At 53.5% G+C, this 25,684-nt stretch overlaps 9 protein-coding genes across 9 annotated transcripts; 4 read left to right on the forward strand and 5 right to left on the reverse strand.

The window, feature by feature from the left end:
* Window positions 1–311: 311 nt before the first annotated feature.
* Window positions 312–985, forward strand: CABS01_15499 (uncharacterized protein; the record flags this gene model as incomplete). The annotated part of the gene is made up of 2 exons (XM_060548834.1): window positions 312–518; window positions 626–985. 2 exons carry the CDS (start codon window positions 312–314, stop codon window positions 983–985), a joined length of 567 nt encoding a protein of 188 aa, XP_060391716.1.
* A 6,862-nt stretch (window positions 986–7,847) lies between these two features.
* On the reverse strand, window positions 7,848–8,429 carry CABS01_15500 (uncharacterized protein; the record flags this gene model as incomplete). The annotated part of the gene is made up of 1 exon (XM_060548835.1): window positions 7,848–8,429. The coding sequence occupies one exon, from the start codon at window positions 8,427–8,429 to the stop codon at window positions 7,848–7,850; it is 582 nt and encodes a 193-aa protein (XP_060391717.1).
* A 2,312-nt stretch (window positions 8,430–10,741) lies between these two features.
* On the forward strand, window positions 10,742–11,578 carry CABS01_15501 (uncharacterized protein; the record flags this gene model as incomplete). The annotated part of the gene is made up of 1 exon (XM_060548836.1): window positions 10,742–11,578. One exon carries the CDS (start codon window positions 10,742–10,744, stop codon window positions 11,576–11,578), a length of 837 nt encoding a protein of 278 aa, XP_060391718.1.
* Window positions 11,579–12,009: 431 nt separating this feature from the next.
* Window positions 12,010–12,824, reverse strand: CABS01_15502 (uncharacterized protein; the record flags this gene model as incomplete). The annotated part of the gene is made up of 3 exons (XM_060548837.1): window positions 12,010–12,253; window positions 12,303–12,487; window positions 12,555–12,824. The coding sequence occupies 3 exons, from the start codon at window positions 12,822–12,824 to the stop codon at window positions 12,010–12,012; spliced, it is 699 nt and encodes a 232-aa protein (XP_060391719.1).
* A 424-nt stretch (window positions 12,825–13,248) lies between these two features.
* Window positions 13,249–14,925, forward strand: CABS01_15503 (uncharacterized protein; the record flags this gene model as incomplete). Its single annotated transcript, XM_060548838.1, has 5 exons — window positions 13,249–13,320; window positions 13,400–13,535; window positions 13,593–13,776; window positions 13,827–14,536; window positions 14,588–14,925. The coding sequence occupies 5 exons, from the start codon at window positions 13,249–13,251 to the stop codon at window positions 14,923–14,925; spliced, it is 1,440 nt and encodes a 479-aa protein (XP_060391720.1).
* A 1,021-nt stretch (window positions 14,926–15,946) lies between these two features.
* On the reverse strand, window positions 15,947–17,266 carry CABS01_15504 (2-nitropropane dioxygenase; the record flags this gene model as incomplete). The annotated part of the gene is made up of 3 exons (XM_060548839.1): window positions 15,947–16,793; window positions 16,898–17,159; window positions 17,254–17,266. 3 exons carry the CDS (start codon window positions 17,264–17,266, stop codon window positions 15,947–15,949), a joined length of 1,122 nt encoding a protein of 373 aa, XP_060391721.1.
* A 1,535-nt stretch (window positions 17,267–18,801) lies between these two features.
* CABS01_15505 (dihydropteroate synthase) lies at window positions 18,802–20,474 on the forward strand (the record flags this gene model as incomplete). The annotated part of the gene is made up of 3 exons (XM_060548840.1): window positions 18,802–19,101; window positions 19,240–19,448; window positions 19,508–20,474. The coding sequence occupies 3 exons, from the start codon at window positions 18,802–18,804 to the stop codon at window positions 20,472–20,474; spliced, it is 1,476 nt and encodes a 491-aa protein (XP_060391722.1).
* Window positions 20,475–20,775: 301 nt separating this feature from the next.
* Window positions 20,776–21,943, reverse strand: CABS01_15506 (oxidoreductase family protein; the record flags this gene model as incomplete). The annotated part of the gene is made up of 3 exons (XM_060548841.1): window positions 20,776–21,096; window positions 21,483–21,828; window positions 21,894–21,943. The coding sequence occupies 3 exons, from the start codon at window positions 21,941–21,943 to the stop codon at window positions 20,776–20,778; spliced, it is 717 nt and encodes a 238-aa protein (XP_060391723.1).
* A 2,028-nt stretch (window positions 21,944–23,971) lies between these two features.
* Window positions 23,972–24,700, reverse strand: CABS01_15507 (uncharacterized protein; the record flags this gene model as incomplete). The annotated part of the gene is made up of 1 exon (XM_060548842.1): window positions 23,972–24,700. One exon carries the CDS (start codon window positions 24,698–24,700, stop codon window positions 23,972–23,974), a length of 729 nt encoding a protein of 242 aa, XP_060391724.1.
* Between the last annotated feature and the right edge of the window lie 984 nt (window positions 24,701–25,684).

Raw genomic sequence — 25,684 nt, forward strand, 5'->3', positions numbered from 1 at the left:
CCTCACCTGATAGCACTTCTCTGCCGTCCTACGGCGGCGACAGTGCCAGCAAATTCGGCTGTGGTTGTGATAGACTCCTTATCAGCTTTGGTGAATCACGTTTTTCCCAAAGCGCCCGACGGTAGAAAAGATCAGTCGCGCGGTAAAGGTCAGTTGTCCTGGACCAGATCGAAGTTGTCTACTCATATTATGCAGGTCCAGGTCTATCAGCGAAGCGGCTGCAAGCTTTGCAGTATATTACCAGTGCCCTACAGAAACTAGCAGCAACACGCGACTGCGCAGTGGTGGTCCTGTCGCAATGTGCAACCAAGATGCAGTTGGAACGGAGCGCGACATTGATTCCATCCATTAATGCTGGGGTATGGGAACAGGGCATGTCGACGCGGGTAGTGCTGTTCAGAGACTGGGTATGGAAGGAAGAGCGACCGTGGTCTGTATGCTTCGCCGGTGTGCAGAAGCTAGACGGCAAGGCTGGGCCGGACATGATGCAGAGCGCAGCGGCGTTTAGAGTTGAGGCGGTCAGTATTTTCGTTGGGCAGTCACGATTCCGGCATAATTTCGCAAAAGCGGAGTTTCCAAGGCAAGAGGTTATGTGGTTTGCTGACATGGCTCGTTATCGTGACAGACGGGCTTGGTTGGCGTGCAGTACGACACTAGCCAACCATCGGTGTTCCTTCCAACGGCTCCACGAGCGAAACGCAAGCTGGCAGAGGCTGGCCTCGAGGTGCCCGATAGCGAGGAAGATGACGAAGAATACGGATGGGCACGAGAAGACGAGTCGGCGCTTCCCGGCCCGCCGCCGCAGTGGCAAGGCAGCGAAGACATCCTTCTGGGGACCCAGGCGGCCGAAAGCGAGGATGACCGGGGTAGCAACGGAGACGGCCACGGCGATGGCGGCGACGGTGATGACGAAGACGACGAGGCAGAAGATGTGGGTGAGGCAGCGACTAGCGGCCGAGATGACCAGGTTTTGGCCGAGCAGTAAAGAGGGATGGCGGAGAAGGGACCATGGTGGAAAATTTCCGGGTGAAGGACCGGAGCTTGGCCGACAGATAGGACGAGCATGAATCGATAATACGGTACGGAATGTGGTCCCTTGACGGCCTTCCCCTTGGCGGCCCTGGCAAAATCTCAGCCTAGGCTGCCCAGCCCCAGACTTTGACGAATTTGGAGACTGGTCATGAAAAAAACGAACCCAACCAGGAGCCAATTCCGAGACTGACGGAGTGTGTCATGTTACGAATACTCAAGCTTCACAGTTGAGGGTGAGGCGAGAGGAAAAAGACAGAGGAAGGAAAAGCTAGTGCAACTCCACCAAATATGACGGGCGACCCGCCACAGGTAGAGATTCAGCGGTTAAGGACCGATAAGAAGCAATGGTCGGTCAAGAGCCGGGTCCACCGAGAGCATGAAAAGTCCATCGTCACCATCGGCCAAATGTCGGCTTGACGCGGACCGCTTGGAAGCACCAGCTCAGAGACACTTCCAGGGCTCAGGGGCAGAGATGGGGATAATAGGCCGTGGCTCGTCCGGGGCCCCGACCCCGACCTGGGCATCGTGGGGCCCACATGTTTGGTTGAGCCGCAGTGGCTGCGGTGCGGTAGCGCTCTTTGGGAAGTCGCAAGGAGACCCAGAGTGAGTTTGGGAGTGCGGAATGAGATGGAGCTGGCCGGCTAGGGAGTAGTGTGTGAGATCTAAGTGAGTGGGTGAGTGAGTTTAGTGAGTGAGCGAAGGTGAGTGTGTGTTGTCATGGTGCTCCGGGCAAGTCCGGATGCAGCTGGCTCATCAAGGGGGAAGAGGAAAAGAAAAAAAAAAAAAAAAGAGGACCATGATGGCTGAGGTGAGAAGGTGAGGTGGAGGGAGCCATTGGCTTACTCATCGGGGAGCGCGACTTTCCACTCTGAGATTCAGGATACTTATTTTTGCTGGGGAGGAGTGACGGGTTTTCGTGGGGGAATCTTTTTCTCCCGCCCCTTGAGAGCCCCGTTTCTTCTCGAAGGAAAAAATGGCGTCAGATCGAGGGACCCCACACGCTCTGCAGCGCCGGGCTCTGCAGTCCGCGGACACACTGGTCTCTCAAAGCTCGTCGAGGTAATTTTGTACCCTGTGCACATTGGTCACAGAGGAGGGTGCCAAGGTGTGCGCGCTGTTTGCTTGCGCTGGCTAAGCACCTCTGCAGGGCTCAGCTGCGCGCCAAGCGCTGCCAGGTTCCCATGAGCGCTGGCCTTCAGGGGGAGGTTACGGTGCCTATCCGCCGTATCATTGATATTCAGGGTCAATAGAGATGCACACAGGCTGGAGAGCTGGGTTTCTACGGGTCTCCTATCGGCCCTTGGACTCGGTGCTATTGGAAAGGTAAAGTATTTGCAGCAGAACTGTCACACAGGGTAGATTCCACATCGCTCGCTCTCGTCCCTTGCGTGGGTGTGCAGTATTGACGAGATGCCAAGCAAAACGGCCCTCAGCGGGCATGGTGGGAGGGCCAGGCACAGAGCCTACACAAGTATTCCTGGAGAAGAAGTGACTTTTGAGATTTTGTGGTAAACTCGAGTAAGGTGTTTTCCCCCGGTCGCATTCCACTCTCGCGACCATCTCGCGCTCCGTCAGAGCCTCTGGAGTAAAGTGTCCAGTAGGTAGGTATCTGAGGCGCCCCAGATCTTCCGAGCACGTTTTGCTACGTCCACGCCCCCCTTTCCTGGTCCCTCCCGTCCACGGCATAAGGTACCTACCCTGCTTCCTGGTCCCTACAATGAACAAGTCACAGCCCTGCGACGGGTGATCCCCTGTCTCCCCTACTTCTTTTTTTTTTCCCTCTCGCGCTGGCAGGTGAAAATTCCCTCTATGGAGACTGGAGTTCTGGAGTCTGAGGTACCTCATTTTCAACCCTCTGGTCTGTTTTTCAGCCTCTTGATTTTTTTAATGCCGCTGCGGATCCGCACCTAGTGTACCTTGCTTATCGACTCCAGACCGAAGTAGCCTCCTTCTCCACCCAATTAGGGTGACATAAGCCAGTGGATCTCTTCCCCGTCTGGAACCACTGGCATCGAGCATTGGGCATTGGCATTGGTAGGTATTAGACCTGGCTTTTGTGAAGTTATTCCCACATGGCCCGGGCTGCAACTCACGTATATTGTACGTACATCTTTCATTTATTATTCTCCGGCAGGCGCAGCAGGGTTCACCTTCACTATCGAGCCCGCACCGAGAATCTGCAATGGTTTGTTAGGTGTTTGTTATTCAACCCTGCAACGTACGGACCAAGTGAGATTTTTTTTGTACTTGTCTCTAGGTAATGATGCCATTTCTACCCTTGGCTCTCACGCAATTATTGGCATCAATTCGCTCTACAAGCCAAACGCGGTAATCCACAGCAAGTAAGCGGTCGAGCAATTAGATAATTCTGGAGGGTAGGTACAAGTTGCGTAAAGACCTGTCGCAATTGTGTATTGCACTTATGGCATCCATGGCATCGCTCCAATGCAAGGTGGCATACATACATACCATGGGCCCTCTGCGGTTGCATCACTGCTGGATTCAGTTACAAACTTGAACCGAAGCAAGAACCTGGCGTCGATGGGACGTTGAAGTTTGAACAGACGTCCAAATCGCACCTCGCGAGCCGCAAGTAATTCCCGCGTTCCCCGCCCTTTTGCCCCAGCCAGTCTTCCCTTCTCCGCTTGTTTTCTTTGCTCGTACGAATACAACATTGGAGTCCTAAGGCCATATTCCATCTTACGATCTTGCCGAAAATCGAGACATCAAACGCCAGGTAGCCCATCCAGATCCTAGGCCAACACCCACAGCCCCCAAATGCAGCGAGGTTCCAGCTTCAAGGTAGAATAGTAGGTGCGCCTATTCGTACAGAGGAGCAAATCCCAACCAAACTACTGCACAATGCCGTCCTTCCCCTTCCGCCGCCGCCGCAGCACCCCCCCTTCCCCGGTCGGCTGAGCCAGGCCGAGGTCCTATCGGCTGACGCCGGAGAGAAGGAAACAGGAGAAATCTCAAGTTGCGGCCCGCCTGAAACTATGTTTCTACCCATCATCAGCCGATGTTTCCTTATCTGTGTGTGATGTATGATGTATCTTCTAACCGCACCAGACAGCGGAACCGCTCTGTAGTATGTCACAAACAAGGCAAGCGGCGGCATTATCTAAGGGGGAAAAAGAGGGAGGTCTAGATTGGGTGATCTGGTCTGGGGGAGCAGATCGATCGTGCCACTGGTGTCCTTTCCCCTCCGTTCTTCTTTCTCCGCATCGAGGAAGTCACATATTTGATATGACATCGTCGATGGCAACCACCACCATCATGACCTCCATCGTAACTACCGTCTACAACCGATCACGGCCAAAAATCACGTAGTGTTCTTTTGTCTCTGCAGCCATAGGCTCACGTCGTCACAAGTTGATTGAATCAAGATACAATTACAGACCTTCTGCTCCGGCGGAGGAAATCGGTGGCACAGCACTCTTGCGTGTACAAAAAGCAACGCGAAGCAGGTACTTACGCCCCTTCAAACAAGCAGAACGCGTATCTCAGCCTCTCTGAGCCTCCAAAACTTGCAGACACAACTGGGCGAGCGACCTTCAGCGGGAGAAGCTACTGCACAGATCGCCCATTCGCCGCGGGTCGCATACACCGATGCAACCGCGGGGGCAGATGGTGGCAAAGGCCTCTCTCTTTCTCTCTCTGCATAGCTATTCGTGCCTATCAGAGCCTGCGGACGGGGCCGGGCTTGTATGCGCGGTCCCAGATTGTCGTGGTCCTGCAGAAACGGCCTCTTTACCAGCCCACTTGGAGACCTGACTCCATACGAATATAGCGCGCAGCAAGCAATCAGGACTCGAGGAGCGCAGGGTGACATCAGGGACTTGAGACGATTCCTGCTGCAGGACTGCAGGCGTCTCCCGCTCCTTGGTCAGCCCACAACGCCGCTTAATCGTGCGGACGTCGTCTAACACTGGCTCCATGTTTCCCGGCTTTCCGCCGCGGCGGCGGCGGCGGCGAAGACGAACAACTACCACCGACCACAGCCCAAGATAGTAGCCCCCAAAGAGCGAGAGCCGCGAGTTTCAGACTCGAGGGACAACCTAATGACATAGCAAAGGCAAGACTAAGCACCAAGTTCGACTGTAGTAACCCCGGGTTCTGATCTTCATTGGCGGGAGCCGCAATGTGACAACGCACGCAACTCTGCTACAGAACCTCGTTCTAGACCCTCCCATGTTGCTATGCATCGATGGGCAGCATTACTTGACTCGACTTAACCTACAAGGTCGGCTCGTTCCTTGTCTTTCCATCACACGATTTAGGCTGTTTAGGTACCGATATACGCGTTGCGCCTCTGCTTGATGCCCGCGAAGTCTTTGACAACATTGCCTTCTCGTTCGTTGTTGTCTCCGCAGTTGTCTCTCCGCAGTTTGGCTCTGTGGCACCCCCGCCTAGAGTCGTTCGATGGCCCCAGTGCCACCCACCTCCCCCACACCGCCGCTCCCGCTGGCCCGCGTTGCCGCGACCAATGCCGAGATCTTCATGTGCGGGTTATCTTTCTAGATTGGGTGCATGTTTGTTACTTTACACATACTCTGAGCACTCAGCAGTGGTTTGATCTAAGAGAAAGGTAGAGTCCAAGGATTGCCTAGACCTATGAGAGTGTGGGGTGTAAGTATATGATGAATATAGCACACGCACGACAAGAAAGAGAAAACAGAAACAGAAACTCGTATTTAGGATAAATGGACAGACTTGCTTGCGTAACAGTAGGATGAGTAGAGTTGCAAACCTTGCAGCGGATGACTTGCAGCGATCATGCACACATCCCGCTTCCCCCGCCCGCCCGTCAACACACCCTCAAGTTACTTTCTCCCCTCTACTCCCAAGAGTCCCTTCCTTCTATCGCCGCCGGAGCAGCTCGCTAAGTGCTCGGCGAGACGGGGGGAGAGAGAGGGAGAGAGACGTCTTCTCTTACCGAAACTGGATTCCAATGCTGCGTACGTTTGCTCATTTGCACATCTTGGCTGCTTGTGGCTTGAGTTTCCCCCTCGTCTCTCGGATTATCGTCCTGCATATACGGGGAGGACAATGAGATTCTAGACCGCTGTTTCCCGTGATACTGAAAGGAGGCAAATATACAATAGCAACGGTTGTAGCTGAAGTCGCAATTGCAACATTCTTTCCGGCCCGAAAGGCATTGGTCCAGTTGCAGGTGTAACCGTGGACTGCTCTTTTAACGGTAATCACGACAAACGTCGGAATGGGAAGATGGTCGACCGTTTCCTTGATCATTTGGGTTTCTCGGAAGCTTTCGCACAGAGTACGAACACACAGGGCTCAATCTGTCTTTCGCACATATTACCCAGAAGGAATTCCGTTCGACATTTCAAACGCAGAAGTAACCGAGGGTATTCAGAAAGTTGAGCCTGTTGTTCTGAGTGGCCACGGCAGGTATGCTCGGCTTCTCTATCCCTTCTTTGACGACTCATAGAGGGAAGGGGAGCGAAGGGGCGTGCGCGTATTGAGACCAACGGATTTTTGCTTTCTTCCAGGTTGGATCGAAAACTTTCAGAGAGTTCGTCGGGACACAGTTTGTCATGTTTCGCCTCGGGAAGTCTACGGTAAGTCGGGAAGAGAGAGGGCTGGGCGGTGCCGGTGTGGGTGGTTGCGGCTCTCTATTCCTCCGCACTTCCAACGGAGGAAACCTTACGTCAGTGCCCTTTTTTGCTAGGGTGAAATGTGTCTATCAACACCTTCACATGTCAATTGAACAGCATTTTCTTTTGCTGATTGCTGTCTCTGACCCCTCCCTTCCCCTTCACCAATCCGTTTGCCCCGCAATATTAGAGCTGGCTCATGCTCATGCTCATGCTTCCTTGAAGTGTGCTCATGCTGCATGAAGAACAAAATAACAGACTTCCCGGCGAAGGAAAGGTCGAGACCTTTTTTCCCGGAATCCCTCGTGGCAGGTGCTCGATTCTCGGCAAGTCAATTGCATGATTGATGGCTTCGCTAGCAATCGGAATAATTGCCATGTGTTGAGGAGAAGCTTTCCTGCTAAGGATACGACGGCATTCCCTCGTTTCGGCCTCGGCGTTGAGATTGGAATTTGGAGAGCATTCATGTGAGGAAGCTAAGATACGGGTACGAACATGGGCTTTTATCAAAAGTCAACTGTACTCATTCTGTTGTCTCTCAAGCACATGTCGACGCCATGTACGCAGTAGTGGCCAGTATGGCATGAATCCTTTTACATCGCAATAGAGACTGTGGGCTGATGATTGCTAAGTCCCTTTCGAGACGCAAGGGTAATATATCATTTTCCTAGCGGGATAACCCAAGCATCACAGCTTCACATTGGCTCCGGAAGCACATTCCGGATTGTTCAGGCCGACATAGCGCCGTATCGGAAAGGCAGTCAGGAAGTTCCTCTCTCTCTGTAAGACGGAAGTATCACGTGCTTTCAACCAAGACCGGGGAGGGGCTCCGAACTCTACATCAGAATCGAACGTTGGCGTGATTAGCTTATCAGCCGATGATGTGTTCTGCATGTGAAATGTTTCTCGAGACAGTTTCGTTTTGTAGATTTAATGTACTCAAAATAGGACGACTACGATTGGTCGAACCCTCCCAAAAACCCAAACCGCTCCCAATCCTTGCCAGGGAAGAAGAAACATAGGCCAGATAACCAAAAGACGCCGTTGATACGCCGTAAGAAAAACGCCATTGCACCGATTACAGCCTCATTCAACGATTTTAACAGACACCACACTTCTCAACCCCACGCTAATGCACAGAGACAGAGACCAAAAGCTGCCAACAATACGGACCATAGTCCTGAAACTACGGGGGCGTCATGCCGAGTAACTCGGCGGATTCGGGTCCGCGTACACCATGGTGGCCTTGAGGAAGATGAGCACCTCGTACGCCGCCTTTGCAATGTCGAGCCCCTTCTTCTTCCACTCGGACTCGTACCACAGGTTCTGCAGCATGTTGTCCGCGACGAGCGTGACGATGAAGCGCACGTGGTGGTCCTCGGCCGTCCACGCGCTCTTGTCCGGGCGGTAGACGCAGAACTTGGCCTTGCGGCCGTTGAGCGCCTCCCGCGCCGCCTGGGCCGTGCGGGTTTTGTCCGGCTCCGGCACGGCGCTGGGACCGGGCGGTAGGCCGCCGGTGGGGCCCGCGGCGGCGACGTCGGCGATGGCGCGGGAGAGGAAGTCTGCGTTGAACTCGTTCCAGGGTCCGCGGACAAAGTTGCTGTCGAGCCAGTCGTGGAACTTTGTGGCGTCTTTGAAGGGGAGGAGCTCGAGGAGGAGGCGCTCGTGCTGGAGGGATACGCGGGAGGAGGAGGCTGGCGGGTTGGCGAGAGCCGGTGTCCGGGCCGGCGATGTGGGCATGGCGGCGACGGTTCCGATGGCGCTGGGTTTGGGGACCATGCGGGGCGTTGGGGGAGGGGAACCGAGGCGTTGGTAGGGGAGTTTTGTGATGGGTGAGGTGGATTGCGTTGTGTGTCTGCGTGGGCGTGGGATGCACATTGGAAGAAGACGAAATGCGACTAGCGGGCACCAAGGAACACGAAGTTAAAGAGGCAGGCAAGTGGGATGGGAAAGTTCTAAGCGGTTTAGTAGACTGTGGCTGTACAGAGAGTCTGCCTGACCAAGCACGGGATGGACATCATCACATATATGTCTCTCTTCCAGCCCTACCATTTCTGGGCCACTACCCACCGAATATGCCTCGCACCAAGGGTCTTTTGTTTTGACGTCAATGTACCTGTAAACCCCTGCCGTTCCTTCTTACAAGTTGCTGCCTGAGGGAGTTCCCTTTGATATGGACGCACGTTGCATCGGAAGCGTGCTGGAGGGATGGCAGAGGGGAATTTGTGAAGTTGTTTCTTTGGGCTTTTGGAGGGGCCTGCCTCTAGGCAACAGAGCTGAAGTGCAGCGACAGCAAATCAGGAGTGTCTGTGTCAGCCGCGCTGCTCACGGCGCTTACGCGGCCGTGAGGGAGCCAAGCAGTGAGATGCGCAGCACTCGTCTGACCATTTGCATCAGATCAAGCCTGGATTGGAAGGGATTGTGCCGAGCGTTGGATTTATGGTGAAGCATGCGCGTCGGATTCTGGTGCAAGTGCATCGAAGTTTGTGATGGGATTTTAGGCTACAGTAAGTCTTTGACTGTCTGGTCAGAGTCTTAGCACCGAGACACCAAGGTAGACCTTCATGTAAAATTATGAGAAAAGCTATAGAACACTATTCATTTTGAGCGAAATGATGTATAACTGGTGTAAAGCTTTCTTGGAACTGCTATTAGTAGATCTACCCAACTATTGCATTCGGCTGGAAGAAGCACATGTGCACATCTTCCGTCAACAAAACTGATCATACCATGCATGCCTAGTCTTCTCGAAGATCAGCCCCTTCGAATGAAGGATCATGTTTGCAACTACAAATTTTCTTCGAGTGACGATGCTCATTGCCAGGCTCGGTGCCCTATCCAACTGAGCAACGACTTCACTACTTTTCAGGAGCCGAAGACAGCAAATACAGTGTAAACCAGATTTCATATCAATCATTTTAAAAGAATAGTGTTTATCCATAAAATATTCACCTTTAGATCAGTGAATACTCTTAACTCGTTCCTAACAATAACCTGTTGCTCTAGGTAGGCAGTCTTCGTTCATTATTTGAGAAAGATGAATGCTCTTATCATACTGCTTGGTCAAGTTGATCACAAACTAATTCGTCCTAGAGAAGCTAGAGACCCTCTTACTCAATTCAATATGCTCGCCATGCCTTAGATCAATGATCGGCGGGTTCATAGGGAGATATAGCCAACAAAAAGGGGCCGATCCGCGGTTCGAACGCGGGACTCTTGCAGATAATTCATTGAATCCAAAGCAAGGATCTTACCACTTGACCAATCGGCCTGTCTGTTGATGTATTCTTGATGGAATAGCTTCAATTGCAATCGGAATAAAGGTGAGTGATCTGTGTTCGGGGTGAGGTTGAAGATGTGAGGTGTAAGCCTGGGTGTGGGCGGTGTGTTGAGTCACCCGGCAAGCGAGCGTGAAAGGGCCTCACCTGAACCCACGACAGGGAAAGACGGTTACGAGAAATCCTAGGTGCCTCAGGTATATACCTGACAGGTCTCGAGGCTGTTTTCTGGCAAACAATCACAATTTCTTCAGTTCCTTCCGTGAAAGTAAGACTAGCAAGTCAATTGATGGAAAGAAGAGACGTTCCTGCTAAGCAGACAACCATTCCAATCCCTGACTATCCCTTGGCAGGTGTCGCAAAGACGCAGTTGAGATCCTTTCCGGTTATGATCATGCTTATTGCCGTCTCGTGAACGAGCCGCAATCGGCAAGAACTCAGTCGGTTGAGGGAAGGTGATGTTGAGTTGTTCTTGCCGATGAAGGTAGACATACGAGGGCAGCTGAAAGGAACGCCGGCCAACACCTTCCCAAATATGGAACCTGCTGTTTTTAACGTTCCCACGGTGAAGATGTTCCATACCATTCCAACTTGTCCTCCTCCATCATCCTAGGTTCCCCTTGTCGAGTCGCGGCTGTGTCTCTAGACCGTTGCCTCGCAATCCAGCTTTCTCTGCGAAGGCGTCCTGTAAGTCTTTCTAATCAATGATGATCTGTAACAGAGCTAGACTGACTCTTTTGAGAGACCAGTAGCTGCATCAGATCCTCTTCGATTCTCCACTCACCTCTTCTTCGCACCACCTAGACTACAGTCATGCGAGAACTCCCTCCTCTGCAGCTCGACGGCATTGAAGCCGAGATGGATAATGACAACACACGGCCTGACACTTCGAAGAGCTCAGACGAGCCTAACCAGTCTTCGTTTCGGCCTCGCTTGAAGAAGCAGAAGCAACATCGGGTTAGATATCGCTTTCTCACTCCCTCTGAATGGGCCATCGTTGCTCATGGAATCGGCGGTGTCAATGATACCGAAGGCCACATTGCCCTTCATCCTTCATGTTGGTATTATCCACCCAAAGGAATCCCGAATGGACTGTACAGAGATGTCATCTGGCATCGGACCAAGTATTTCTACATGTACCATGGCATGAGCTCCATTCGATGGGTTGCCTACATTCTTCAGATCATTCTCGGAGCGATCCTTACCGCAATCGGTTCCATGTCTTTCAAGAACGGCACTCCCATCACCATAATTGCGGCTACGAACACTATCAATGCTGGAATACTCGCACTTTTGCACAATAGCGGACTGCCCGACCGTTACCGCTCCGACCAGGCGGAGTTCGACGAGGTCGAAGACCACCTCAAAGAGATCCTCGACACTGGCATTGTCCCAGAGAACATGTCTGTTGACCAGGCTCTCATCCATTGCTTCAGTCTCTACCACGAGGCTAAGAAGACCGTAGCGGCAAATATTCCTGCAACGTACACCCCCAGCTCGGTTCTCGGAGCTGGTCAGCAGGTTGGTGAGCCTCAGAAATCTAGCGCCACAGGTCCAACAACACCCAACGCTGCTAGTGGCGTCATTGCAACCCGACTTTCAGTGGCATCACCAAAGACAAGTGAGGCACAGGCCATTGAAGAGAGATGATAAGGCCTCGTTGCATGGCGAGAGAATGGGCTGATGTGAATTTTGTGTTACCTATCCCTGAATTATCGTGGTAAGGAAGGAGATTAAGGCGTACGGTGCCTGTTACAGTTTTGGCATGACCTTGGCAGTAGTAGATGATAGGCAACTTGTGTCTGATCGGAACGGTAACGGGATGAACAAAGACAAACATGCATTCTTAGACTAAGTCACATTTGCATCTAACGGCGTTGCCTGAAGGTGGCGAAAGCGAGATTCTTGGGGCAAAATCATGGATTACGGTATAACGATGCCAAGCTGAAAGCATTCGAATAGATCAATACGTATGCTACACGCCCTCCAAGCTTTGGCAAGGATGCTGATATCTTACACTACAAGGAAATGCTTCTCGTACATGCTCTCACTTCAACCCACTGCCCTTTTGCATATCGGGATCATCCCCAGTTGATGCCGAGGAACCTGACGCCTTTCTTTCCAGAACCGGTCGCCGTATCTGCGTTCTCAAGGTAATGTCGCTGGTGCCCTCTCACATCAACGTAGAGGTACTTGTATTCGAATTCGCCGGAGATGGGCGTCTTGATCATGTGGAGGTAAACCACACCCCTGTTGAGGGGCCCTTCGACATGGAAATGCATGAGCATATGCTCGTGGCCTCTCGAATCCGTGTTGATAGTAGAGCTAATCAAGTCAGACTTATATGATCCTTGTCATGGGAGAAGCGACATACGCAATCGGACGTGCTCGTCGCCACTTGTTATACGTTTCCTCGCCATGGCAAACAATCTTCTTCGAATCTCCCAGCATTTCGATGCACTTCTGATCAGCCTTGATCTTGTCAACGACTCGGTTGAAGACAGCAGTTTTGCTGTCCGGAGAGAAGACATCTGTCCACAAAACATATGCAACTCCGCCCTGTTAGACCACCCCCATCGTTAGCTACTAGTTGCCGCGGGGTAGAAGTCATTTGACTTGCCGTCACTGCGATACCAGCCAAAATCAGTCCAAAGTTGAAGGTCTGCTGGGTCGCCCTGGCTGCCTTTTCTCCCCCAGAAAGCTGCGACCAAGGTACCGACCCATTGTCGTTGAATGGTGTGACTTTCTTTCGTTTTGAGCTAGTTGTCGAGGCGGTGGTTCCGAGACCGTACTGCGTCGCATAGCTTCGCTGGAGTAGTAGAGGTTGTAGTCGGGGCGCAAGACCTAATCTCGCAGTTGCGCGGATCGCATTCGAACAGGTAGTCGTCTTCATCATGGTGGTTCGACGTCAGCCATCGTACAACCGCAGCAAGCAGGGTACGGTAGTGGTCGAAAAGAGCTCGGCAGTCGAGAGTTGGAGCTCCCCATGTAGCTGGTCTGGGCGAGCTCTGCAAAAGCCTCTTGACCGCCCTTGGCAGAATCCCAATTGCCAGCCCACTGTGGGGGAATTGATCTAGCCTTTTTAGGTCTAGCGCTTTGGCTACATGCCACTTCACCCAAGGGCGGCGACTGCCTCCTGAACTTTTGGACACGAAATTCAGATAACTCCGCTCCCTGCTTCGCTCTCGCTTGCGCATCATTTCTGTACCCGCAACCTGCACCCTCTTTCGCTCCCTTTGATATCACGGCCTTCGCAACAGGTTGCGCTTTCAGCTCCAGGACTAGAAGCACACAACTGATTTTTTGCCAATACCGTCACGATGGCTGCACTCGCTTCCAAGCAGCAGTCGCTCAAGATCTTTGAGAAATTGAAGACTAAGCCTGCGAACAAGGTATGCCCAATACCCTGCACCCCTTTATGCCCAAAGTTTGCTATGTTGCGCAGTGTTGATTGACTTGCGCACACCACAGATCTGCTTCGATTGCGGCGCCAAGTACCCGACATGGACCTCAGTTCCCTTTGGCATCTACCTCTGCCTCGACTGCTCGTCTAACCACCGAAACCTCGGTGTCCATATCTCCTTCGTCCGATCCACCAACCTCGACCGTACGTGTACTCGGAAGACCGTCTTACTTTCCCTCCCTTGACTGACCTTGACGACAGAATGGCAGTGGGATCAGCTGCGTGTGATGAAGGTTGGCGGCAATGAGTCAGCTACCAAGTTCTTCCAGCAGAATGGAGGTACTGCTGCCCTCAACAGCAAGGACCCCAAGACCAAGTACCAATCCAGCGCTGCCACCAAGTACAAGGACGAGCTGAAGCGCCGCGCGGCAAGAGACGCTCAAGAGTACGTATACAAATTGTCATTCTTGAGTGCCAGATAAGCTGACGAGACAGATACCCCGGCGAGGTTGTCATCACCGACGCTACCGACGCCGATACCTCTACTCCCGCTGGCGAGCCTGACGATGACTTCTTCTCTTCCTGGGATAAGCCCTCTATCAAGAAGCCTACGCCCCCGATTTCTCGCACTTCCACTCCTCCGACCGTCGGCCGAACCGCCTCTCCCTTCCTCAACGCCAACAACGGTGCCGGCAAGGATATTGCACGATCCTCCTCGCCCCTGTCCAAAACGGAAGGCGATAACAAGCCCACTACCGGCCGCGTAACCACCTCTGCTGCCCTGCGCAAGACTACGACCTCCACCGGACCCCGTAAGGCCAACATCTTGGGAGCCAAGAAGGCCCCCAAGCTTGGAGTCAAGAAGGTCACGGCTGATATCATCGACTTCGACGAGGCTGAGAAGAAGGCTAAGGAAGAGGCGGAGCGCATCGAGAAGCTGGGCTACGACCCTGAGGCTGAGGAGGAGAAGAAAGCCGCCAAGGTGGATGCTGTCGCGGCTCCTACCCCTGCTGCTCCCTCGGGTGGATACGGATCATCCAGCCATACCCGTCAAAAGTCTGACGCCGAGATGGAGCGTTTGGGCATGGGTGTTCGCAAGTTGGGCTTCGGCATGGTTGGTGGAGCCAAGGGTGCCGCCGCAGCGCCCAAGAAGGCCGGAACTGGTGGATTCGGCTCCGTTGGCCCCATCAAGGCTAAGACTGAGGGTAAGAAGACCGCTTTCCTAAATCACGAATGCGCAACTAACAGCGATGCAGATGAGAGCGAGAACTACGCACGCAGCAAGTTTGGCGCCCAGAAGGGAATCTCCTCTGATGAGTTCTTCGGCAAGGGCTCCTTCGACCCCAACCAACAGGCCGAGGCAAAGACTCGTCTGCAAGGTTTCGAGGGCGCTACCTCCATCTCGTCCAACGCATACTTTGGCCGCCCCGAGGATGAGCCGCAAGAGGAATACGGCGACCTCGAGGGCGCCGCCAAGGACTTCATTCGTAGATTCGGTATTACCGCGGGCGACGATTTGGAGAACCTTGGTCAGCTGGCCGGCGAGGCCAGCCAGAAGCTGCAGGGTGCCATCCGCGCCTACCTCGGAAGCTGAGCGGTTCGACATGACGTCACTGGAAACGACAGAACTGAAATTGGAATTTCACTTTGCCATTGAGATATAGAAAGCGGCCATATCCCAAGGTCCCCGCCTCACACCGTTTAGAGGGACGAATGCCTTACGCCAGGGGAGTCGGAAGGTAACGAAAGCAGAACGTTGGACAACAGCAGGCGGACGCGAAAAAAGGATACCTTGTGTGCTTTTTCACAACGGACTGCTTATCAAGTGAGCCTGGAGGGTCATCGTGGGGATCTCGAGGTCGGGAAGGGAGGAAAAGACGCATGCTGAGGGCTTTTGAGATTTGAATTGCATCCCGGCACATGAGGCGTACAGACAGAAGCCGGCGACGGGGGAGTGGATTGACACTTGCTTGGTTGGTTTGGGTCTAATACATAAGTATGAATGAATAGAATTGAGCTTCGTCACCATGTTCTTGTCTGTTGTCTAGCGTGTTCTGTCTTGGCGCTGAGGAGTTGATCTGCGGCCGAGAACGCGTTGTGGAGAGACGGGGAGAGAGGTTAAAGCATGTGAAGTATCCACTTGGCGCTTAGCCTTCCAAGGGTCCGTCGTGTTCATGTGTGACTTGGCAGCGGAAACTCTACAAAAAAACTTGGGCGCAAGAGAGTGCGAGAACACGTTGCGACTTTGGGGGGTCAGCCGTTCCAGTCACGTCCCATTTCCTTACTGGCCACTTGTCGGAGAAAAAATTCAATCAGACCTCGAGCACAGACGGAAGTTCTCTGGAATTTGGAACTGGAGAATTGTTCGTCTTTTCGGCTTCCCCAGATTGGGAATGCCGCAATGGCGTCACAGGAAAATAGTGTCAACTTATATGAAGAGAAGTTTGTAGTTCATTTCATGGTATGCTAGCAATCATCCATCTCAGTTCATCTCAAATATACAAAACAAGAGCCTCATAACTCCAGGCCCTGGGGAGGCGCCAGACATAGGCTTCTCCTGGCGCACACCCAAATATGCGACCAACTAAAAAAAAGAACATTACGCTTTTTAACAATTACAACTTGGCAATCATCTTGTTGCCCTTCTGGAGCCATGCGACGGCGTCGTTTACAAATTCGTCCATGACTGCCTTGGCGGGCTTCTTGTCATTACACACAGCGGCGGCCTTACCCATGAGGAAGGGGCGGAACTGGTCGAGGGCATCGTCAATGTCGACCTCGGCGGCGTTATCGTCGCTGCCGCTCTCGCCGCTGCCCTCACCGTCGCCTGAGTTCATGAGCTTCTCAAGGTCGGCCTCGTAGGGAATGACACCCTTGGCGGTGAGCTCCTTGATCTCCTGCTGGCGCTCGGTCTCCCAGTTCTCAATGTACGGGTTCTTGCGTACACGAAGGGGACGGCCGGTGAAGATGAGGGTCTTGATGTTGTCGTCGTGGCCGGCGGTGCGGACAGCTTCCTTGTGTGCCTCGGGGGCACCGGCCTCATCAGTGAGAATGAATCGGGTTCCAACCCAGACGGCACCGGCACCCATCATGAGGGCGGCGGCCAGAAGCTGGCCGTTGTGGATACCACCGGCGGCGATGACCTGAACGGGGCCCTTGAGGAGAGGGCTCTTGGTGTTCTTGCAGAGGTCGACAACGGCAGGGATGAGGACGGTGGTGGGGACGTCACCGGTGTGGCCACCACCCTCACCACCCTGGGCGCAGATGATATCGACGCCGAGGTCGAGGCACTTCTGGACGTGCTTGGGGTGTCCGATCATGTTCATGTAGACGATGCCGGCAGCGTGGAGTCTGTCGACGACGTGCTTGGGAGGGACACCGACAGCAGAGACGAAGAGCTTGGCGCCGGACTCGATGATGATGTCAACGAGCTGGTCAAGCTTTCCCTTTGTGTAGTCGTAGCTAAAGAACAAGGAATTAGCCTCGGTTAAAGGCTGTAGACGCGGCACATGCCCGCGCGCCCTTCACTCCAGAAGACGTGTGGAGTTGAGTGGTTCGATGCTTACTTGGTCTTTCTCGCGCTGCCACCGACCTGGGGAAGAAGCAGATCAACACCGAAGGGGGCGTTCTTGTCAACCAGGTACTCCTTGAGCTCTGCGATCTGCTCCTTCAACATGTCCGGTGTGTATCCGACACCACCAATGACACCGAGACCGCCGGCGTTGGTGACAGCAGCAGCCAACTTGGGGCCGGCAGCGACGTTCATGCCGGCAAGCAGGATCGGGTGCTTGATCTTGAAAAGATCGGTGATGGGAGTGCGGATTTGCTCTGTTATCGCGGGAACGTGTCAGCAGTAGCTCTGAGGCGGACCATCTTGTCCCATGTGACAGGCAAGGTGCGGATAGCGGGATAGGTTACTTACGAGGTGACGCCATTGTGCCTGTGTTCCTGGATGTGATAAATGCTAAAAAGATCTGGGTATATCGGGTCGTGAAGCTGTACAGACGAAGAAATTTGGCCTGGGAAGAAGAGTGGTAGATGAAAGGAAGAGCAAGTAAATCTGGGGGGAAGAGGTGAGATCTGGCAATCGGCGGTTTAAAGGGTTCCGGTGGTAGTAGCGCTCGGCATCAAAGGCAGTTTTGGTTTCTGGGGAAGAAGGGGCGGAGTAGCGTTGCCATGCGCCCCTGCTGGGAGTCCTGGGCCGAGGTTCGCCTGTGACCTCAGCAACTAATCCTGTTTGGGCAAGGCGGGTCAGTCCAGCGGGGTGGATCTGGGGAACCTGAGAGATGCCGAGGGTCACTTACCAGCCTCCAGCCCAGAAGCGGGACAATTTCACAAGGGCCACAGGAGCACAAGATACAGTACAGTTTGGTGTACCTTACATAAGCAGGCCAAAGCATAACCCGTTTATGCATCCCTCCCTCCACCCCGAGAGTGATTGATTCATCGATCGGACTCGGACCGGTGACCTCGGTCTGAGCTTTCCGTGTTCACATCTACTGTGAAAATGGAGTCGTTTTGCAAAGCCTCGTGGGGACTAAAGTAGGAGTTGTGTTTGACGTTTACCCTTTTTCTCTCTCTCACTCACTTTCGGACACGGTCGTTTTTTCCCATCTTGACATCGCACTGCGAATGCGACGGGTGAATTGAACAGTTGTGCTCTCTACTGAGAGTGACAGCGGGCCTGAGCACCGAGTCAACCAGGCGCTTTTATCCGTTCCAGAACGTTTGGAAATGAGCCCGTAAACTCTCTCTCGGCTCGAATCATGTCATGATCTAACCATCTTCCAACCTCGTTGCAACCACAAGCGGGCACTTCGGACTTTGGTTCCCTAGAAACACAGACGAGTGTCTGCACCTCTTTATCAATCTAGTATCCTAGACGACGACCCCCGTCTTCCTTACCCGCCTTGGAATAGCTTACTTCGCCTTAGGTCAGCCCATTCTACGGATACCTGACTTCGTACACTGATTTCCAGTCGAACCCCTCCAAAGCCACTTTACGCGCTTTTCCACGTCTTACCTAATCACTGGATTGTAAAGGGACCACCACGGTGCACACCCGACCCTCATTGGCTGCAAGAAAAGATTCTCTCCTTCTTAGTGACCCTCAACACACAAGACACACAAACCCATTGGATATTACCTTACTGGACTGTGGGCTTTTTGCCGTTGGCCTCCTTTTCTCCCTTCCGTCGTGATGAAACCCCCAAACCCCCTCCGTCACCAACCCTCCCTCTTTCCACGAGCTTGCGCCCTAGCACGGAGCAACAATGCGCGTCGCCAGCCCCTAACGCCGCGACTTGTCCGGTTCCAGCTCACGACGGCATCACCAGCAGCTGCAACATCCTGCATAGCCTCATCCTCCTCGCGCACGTTCTGCACTTCTTCGTCACGGGGTAGTCCCTCCTCCTCCACCAACCCTGTCACCGCACTCCTCACCCGCTCCCGCCCCCGGTCAGCAGCAACCATGCCCTCCCGCCGGACCCCGTCGCCGGTCATGTCCGCCGGCGCCGCCCAGACCCGGTCGGCCTGTGGATGCGCCTGCAGCGGCGGCGGTGGATGCGGCAGCGGCGCCGCCAAACCTAAAGGTCCGAGCACGGCTTACCTCGCGCTCGGCAGCAACCTCGGCGACCGCGTGGCCTGGATCGAGCAGGCCTGCGCCGAGATGGATCGCCGCGGCATCAAGGTGAAGCGCACCAGCAGCTTGTGGGAGACGGAGCCCATGTATGTGTTAGATCAGGATAGGTTCGTCAATGGAGTCTGTGAGGTTAGTGACACTCATTCTTTGAAATCTCTCCTTCACTCTGTCTCCGTTCATGAGCTCAAGGTTTTATGTGTGATATTCATGCACTTCTTGAAAGTGTAGCTATGCCAATTAACTTTTGACTGATCGGATGACATACAGGTCGAGACTGAACTCGAACCTTTGGCTCTTCTCGATGAACTCCAGGACATTGAGCGCACCCTGGGCCGTAAGAAGCTGATAGACAAGGGCCCCCGCAACATTGACCTCGACATTCTCATGTATGGTGATGAAAAGATTGAGCATCCTCGTCTCAACGTGCCTCACATCGGCATACCCGAGAGAGAATTCGTCTTGCGACCTCTGGCTGAGTCCGTCCTCTCTCAAACGTCCTCTCACATGACATGGCGACTAACACACTCCATCTCAGACTCATCCCAGAAAAGCCTCTCTACGCATCCAACCCCTGGAAACTCACCCTGGACTACCTCAACGAGCTTCCCCCCTCAGCGGCGCCCCTCTCACCACTCACCCCCATCTCCGCCTCTCACCCTCCCCTCGCCGCCCTCACCTCCAGCCGCCAAACCCACGTCATGGCCATCATCAACGCCACTCCCGACTCCTTCTCCGACGGCGGCGTCCACAACGCCCAAAACCTCGTCGCGACCCTCAAATCCTTCGCCGCCGCCGGCGTCACCATCGTCGACGTGGGCGGCTGCTCCACCGCCCCGGGACGGCCCGAAGTACCCGCCGACGAGGAACTCGCCCGCGTCCTCCCCGTTATAAAGCTCGTCCGCGCCCTCCCCGAACTCGCCCACCTCGCCGTCAGCATCGACACCTACCGCGCCTCCGTCGCCGAGGCCGCCGTCGCCGCGGGCGCGGACATCATCAACGACGTGTCCGCGGGCCAGCTCGACCCGTCCATGATCCCCTACATGGCGCGCAGCAACCGCACCGTCTGCCTGATGCACATGCGCGGCACCCCCGCGACCATGAACTCGCTGACGGACTACCCCGACGGCCTGATCCCCACCATCGCCCGCGAGCTTCTCGAGCGCGTCGCCGAGGCCGAGGCCGCGGGCGTGCGCCGGTGGCGCATCATTCTCGACCCCGGGTTGGGCTTCGCCAAGACGGGGCCGCAGAACCTCGAGATTTTGCGCCACATGGACGAGTTGCGTTCCTGGCCGGGCCTGGAGGGGTTCCCCTGGCTGGTTGGGTCTAGCCGGAAGAGCTTCGTCGGCAAGTTCACTGGTGTGTCGAAGCCGCAGGAGCGGATTTGGGGCACGGCGGCCACGGTCGTCTCGGCTGTCCAGGGCGGCGCGGACATTGTCAGAGTTCACGATGCCGTTGAGATGTGCCAGATTGTCAAGATGGCGGACGCCATTTACAGACACTGAGCGACTTGATTTGCTTGGCAATAGAAGGATAATAAAATAGAATATGTACAACAAATGGGAATAACCGATGGGTATAGACTTCCTGTATGATAAGATGGCAACAAAAGCTTTGGTTTCACGAGCCAACTTCTTCGACTTCATCTTCAGCTGAGCTTTGACTAAATAAACAACCTTGATTCACAGAGAAGGCCACGAATTCTTCCTGTACTATCTCGACCATCGTTGCAATAACAGTCAACATCCGCGCTCTACTTAAACCGGTTCCGAAGATTGGCAGATACGCCCAAAATAGCCTGGCTACTCACCAGTGCTCCTCCCTCGTACCAAGCTCACTGCTCCTATAGATAGCATCCAACATACGATGCCTAATCAAAGCAACGTCAAAATCCGGCGCCTCCCCAGAACCCCCGGCAAACGCCTCCCACGCCTTGCCCGTGTTATTCGAAAACCCCTTGACCTCATCCACTTCAACAACCTCCAGCACGGCACTCGGCTCAGCCTTGACGAACTTGATCGTCGGCGGGAATCCCTGGTTATTCCCCATCAAACCCTCAATCAAAAGCGTCCCCTTTGTCCCCGTAATCTCCCAAAAGAAATTCTTGTCAACCTGGCTCATACCGTCCTAGCAAACCGCAGTCGCAACCCAACCGCCGAAAAACCTCCCCACCACAAAGGTATAATCATGCACCGTCTTCTCAACCTCACCTTTCAACTTCCCCTCGCTGTCAATGGTAACCACCCATAGCCAGTTATTCACCAACGTAGCCTGAACTCCCCTCAACTCCCCAACACAAAACACATCGCGTCCGGCGCGTGGCCCGCCGAGATGGACACTAGATTAGCGCCATTCTCGATATGGGCGCCGTACCCCACCGCCTCGGGCATCGTAGGCCCGAACCAAGGGCTCGTGAACAACATCGTGGTCTGCAGCATATCCCCCAATGCCCCGCGTTCCACGAGTTCCTTGGCTTAAAGGGTAGCAGGGTCCTGACGCCCTTGTAACCCCACCAAGGTCCTGACTCCCTTTTCTCTAGCCAGGGACGTCAGGCGCTCTGCCTCGATGCTGTTCCGCACCAGGGGCCACTCGCAGAAGACGGCGCTTTCCCCGGCGCGGATGGCGGCTTCGACGGCGGCGGCGTGGAGGTGGACTCTTATAGTTACGGCTACGAGGTCGACGTCTGGGTCGGAGACGAGGGCGCTGATGTCGCCGTCGGCTTTGGTGTCTTGCGGAAGATTGTGGAGGCGGGTTGCTCTCTGGGCTATTTCTCTGGAGCTGTTTTGGAGGGCTGCGAAGTTGTAGTGTTTGGAGTTGATGAAGTAGGTGAGGTGAGCGGCGACGGCCCAGGACCATTCGCTATCTTCGTTGTTAGTATCTGTGAGTTTCAAAGGAATGACAAGCGTGGCTGCTAAGGTACGTACGGTCGGGAGGATAGGCAGATGAAGCCGACGTTGGTCACTTGAGGGGACATTTTGGAAGATGGGATGTCGCTGTTGGAGTGATTGAGATGCTAGAATGGGATGTTGGACGGATTGAATGAACTACAGAGAGAAGTGTCTAAGAGCGATTCGTCTTGATATATGTACTACATCTTGAGATATATGCCACGACTTTTTCATTCATCGCGAGAATCCCCATTCTCGTCTTCGCGGATTTCGTCAGCTAACAAACACTGATCAACGTTACCATTATGCAGTATGTGTTCGTGGGTAAATTTGTCATCTTAAATTGTTGGTTTAGACCGTAGACCATCCGCCGGGCTTAGTCAACAGCTTATATAAAAGTCCGCCAACTCATCCGCCATCTCGAATTTGGTTCAAAACAGAGTCGGTTTGATTGCCGCTGTATACCAGAAGCGCAAAGTCAGCCAAGATGATATCAAAATTGCCATTGCGTTATAAAAAGTTTACACACCCGGAAGTGGGCATCACGGTTCTGTGCGACATGTTTATCTCAATCCGATTAGTCACTTGTTATACAAAACTTGAGAGATCATAACGTATTACTTGCCCCTAACTTGGGAAATGTCAGCTCCAGATCGGAAACAGGTGTTCTCTGTGCGATAAATCCGAAGTGGGGAGCAGGGCCCATCTGATGCAAGGCAAGTCAACCCAGCTGCTGGACCAAGATCCAGAGCAGGTGCGATGGATCCCATCACGTTATCCGTCGACGGGCAAACAAGAGAAGGTTTCCAATCGGTGCTTAAGGAGACTGAAAAGGGCAATCATGTCTCGCAGAATTTCCACCTATGCAAGGTATTTTGAAGCCCCTGATCGAGCCTTTGATAATCGAAATATCCAGTGTCATCCCTTGAAAGGTAGAGGCATCTGGTTCCCAAGCTTTGGGAGAGGAGACATATAGAGTCGTGCATGACTTGTTGCTGTGGGAGATAGTCGTTGTCACTACGAATAAGTTAGTACACAAAATTTGAGTAAGCATAATTCCTCAACAGCCCAGGCAAAAGAGTTCACCCCCCCGGTGCTGAACTGGGGGCTACATCTCTGGCGCTCATACTGGGAAATTTCTGGTGCTCATGCTGGGACTCGAACTCGGGTACTCGCTAAGCCTGTCGTCGAGTAGGCTGGTTGGCGTATAAATTGATTGTTGACCATGAACCATTCCACCACCCACGCCACAGTTTGACCTGACCCCCGACCTAGAGGGCGCCTGCTGTGCTGGTGACGGAAACGGGGTCGAGGGGGTATATAAGGCCTTGTGCGTGGATGCTCTGGCTGAGTATTCCGTGAGTATTCTACATGAGTATTTGACACGAGTATGCTTACCTACAATCAGAAATTTGCCCATAGGGCGCTTTGAGTGCTATTGCCAGATGTGTTGCAGTGACGAGAGACCTTCAGCACTCGCCCAACCCTTTGACCCAGCATGTGTAAGTATGAGATGAAGTATCATGCCGATCTGTCAGACTATGTTCTGGGTGGTCAATGTCAGAGATTATTCGTGTCACAGCAATAACGGCCATGATTCAACTCATGTAATTTGGATGGATGTAGTGTATTAGAACTAATGTGGTTGTTCTACACTACTTCAGTATTGTTTATCCCATGTATCGCGTTGAACTGTTTTTGTCAACGCCGCAGACTGTTTGTTTGCCTGCTCACAAGAATGAGATACTAGCCATACACGATCTCAATCTGCTGAAACCGAACTGATGTGGATGCTATCGCCCACCAAGGCCCGAAGGCTCAAGGACATCCTATTACTGTCCCCCACAAAGTAGAGAGACTACCCATACACATTTCCACAACGCCGAAAGCCTAAGCCAGTATGCCAGGGTATCTTAACTCCCAAGGTCCTTAGACCTCAATGTCCTTTTCACATCACCCAAACCTCCGAAGGCATCAAGAGTCACGTGCTCCATTGTCAGTCGGAGAAGGCGCCAGTCCACCAAGGTTACTTTCCCATAACCCAACACCTCTCCCAGGCTGCAAGAGACACGAGCTCTACCGTTCAGCCTGAGGTGTGTGTGTGTGCGTGCCCCTTAACGGAAGCCCAACTGCTCCACATCCTTGCACTCAGCGGCGCCATATTTGTTTTGGGTAGCCTCGTACCAGGCGGCTTGGACCATGCCGACGTTGCAGAAGGTGGAGGCGACGAAGTGCCAGATCAGTTCGCCCTTGTCGGTGCCCGCGCGGCAGGAAGCGTCCGAGGCGGCGAAGCAGCCACCGAAGCGTCTGAGGTTGCGCCAGAGATCGCCGCAGACCTTGGGGGCGTCGTCGACTCCCGAGTAGGCCTTGAGCGAGTAGGCGTGGAGGACGCGGCGTTTCATCTCCTGGTGCTGACAGAGTGCGCCCCCGTGCTGGACGAAGTCGTCGACTGAGGAGTCGGGGGCTTCGGGGGTTGCGATGTCTGTGTTGTTGACCTTGCCGTCGCCCTCTTTGATGGTGGGGACGCCTGCGTCGGTCTTGTCGTCGCCATCTTTGGTGGTGGGGACGTTTGTGTCGACCTTGCCGTCGCCCTCTTTTGCGATGGGGGGGACTGGTTTGGCCTTGGGGACATACTGTAGAGGGACGACCTTGTCTGTGTTGATCACACCGGCACCCTCTGGGATGAAGGCCTTGTCTTTTTCGCCAGCGCCAACATACTTGACGAGGTTGGGGATGCCTTCACTGACGACAGGTTTGTCTCGGCGGACGTTGCCAGCAGGAGCAGCGTCAGCGCCGAAGAAGACGGCGGCAGCGAGAACGATGAGGGTAGCAGAGAACTGCATCTTGACGATTGAAGTTGGGTTGCTTGTGTATGTGTAATTGGGTTGTAAGTTGGTTGGGTAGTTGTATGTAAGTGGTTGAGGTGACTTCTTGACAAGATGCAGTGATGAGAGTGGTATGTAAGATGGACGGAGGATGAATAGAAAAGAGAAATTGTAAGAGGAAAAAGGCCAGAACTTATAGGTTTCTGGAAGATCGAGGCCGTCACGGTGTCTGCATTCGCGAGTCTATTCCGACTCTTCGTGCCCTAACGTGCTCAACCTAAGGCTCAACCTGTGGGATTGATGGATGCCAAAGGAGGTTTTTTCACCGTGTGAGCATGTTCCTGGGCGGCCCGTTGCACCAAAATTTCGGCATCAAGGTTGAGAGCCATGGCCTCCGTTCGGAATAAACACGACTGTTAGAAACCTTGACGGAAGGTTAACCAGCGGTGCGGGTATGTCTGTCAGCCTTGAGGATGTAAGGCCAAGGGCCCTTTCTCCGGCCTCTATTGAAATCTATCGGAGTCAAGCCTATAGTTTCAACGGAGATTGCCACGAGACTGAAGAAGCGTCTGGTCCAGATTTCTGGCTAGCCTAAAAAAGGCCTCGCTGAGCATAAAGGTATGAGCAGCAGAAAAGCTTAGCCATAGCAGTTGAGGGTATACGGCTTCATAGGAATGGACAGAACGAACGTTGGCTATCTCCTCGCGCAAACAAACTTTCTGGCAGCGGTTTGTAATGAGCCACACAATTATCCACAAACTCCTCCCTGCTACTCAGAATATATCAGGTAGAGCGAGTAACCAGGTAGATTGATACATCGCAGCTCCAGGCTCGGAGAACCAATGGCTTCATCTGTTACTTGGCCCAGAAGGTCTACCACGATATACTTGAAAGCAGTGGGTTTGAGATGGGGTATACAATGGCTAGAACTTGACACATCACTACAACATCAGAAACAATTTTCAATAGAACAACGCTGGTAGTTTCAACGACGTGGGAGAC

This window comes from Colletotrichum abscissum, assembly GCF_030869225.1.
Source record: "Colletotrichum abscissum strain IMI 504890 chromosome Unknown Scaffold_68.1, whole genome shotgun sequence".
NCBI classification, from domain to species: domain Eukaryota; kingdom Fungi; phylum Ascomycota; class Sordariomycetes; order Glomerellales; family Glomerellaceae; genus Colletotrichum; species Colletotrichum abscissum.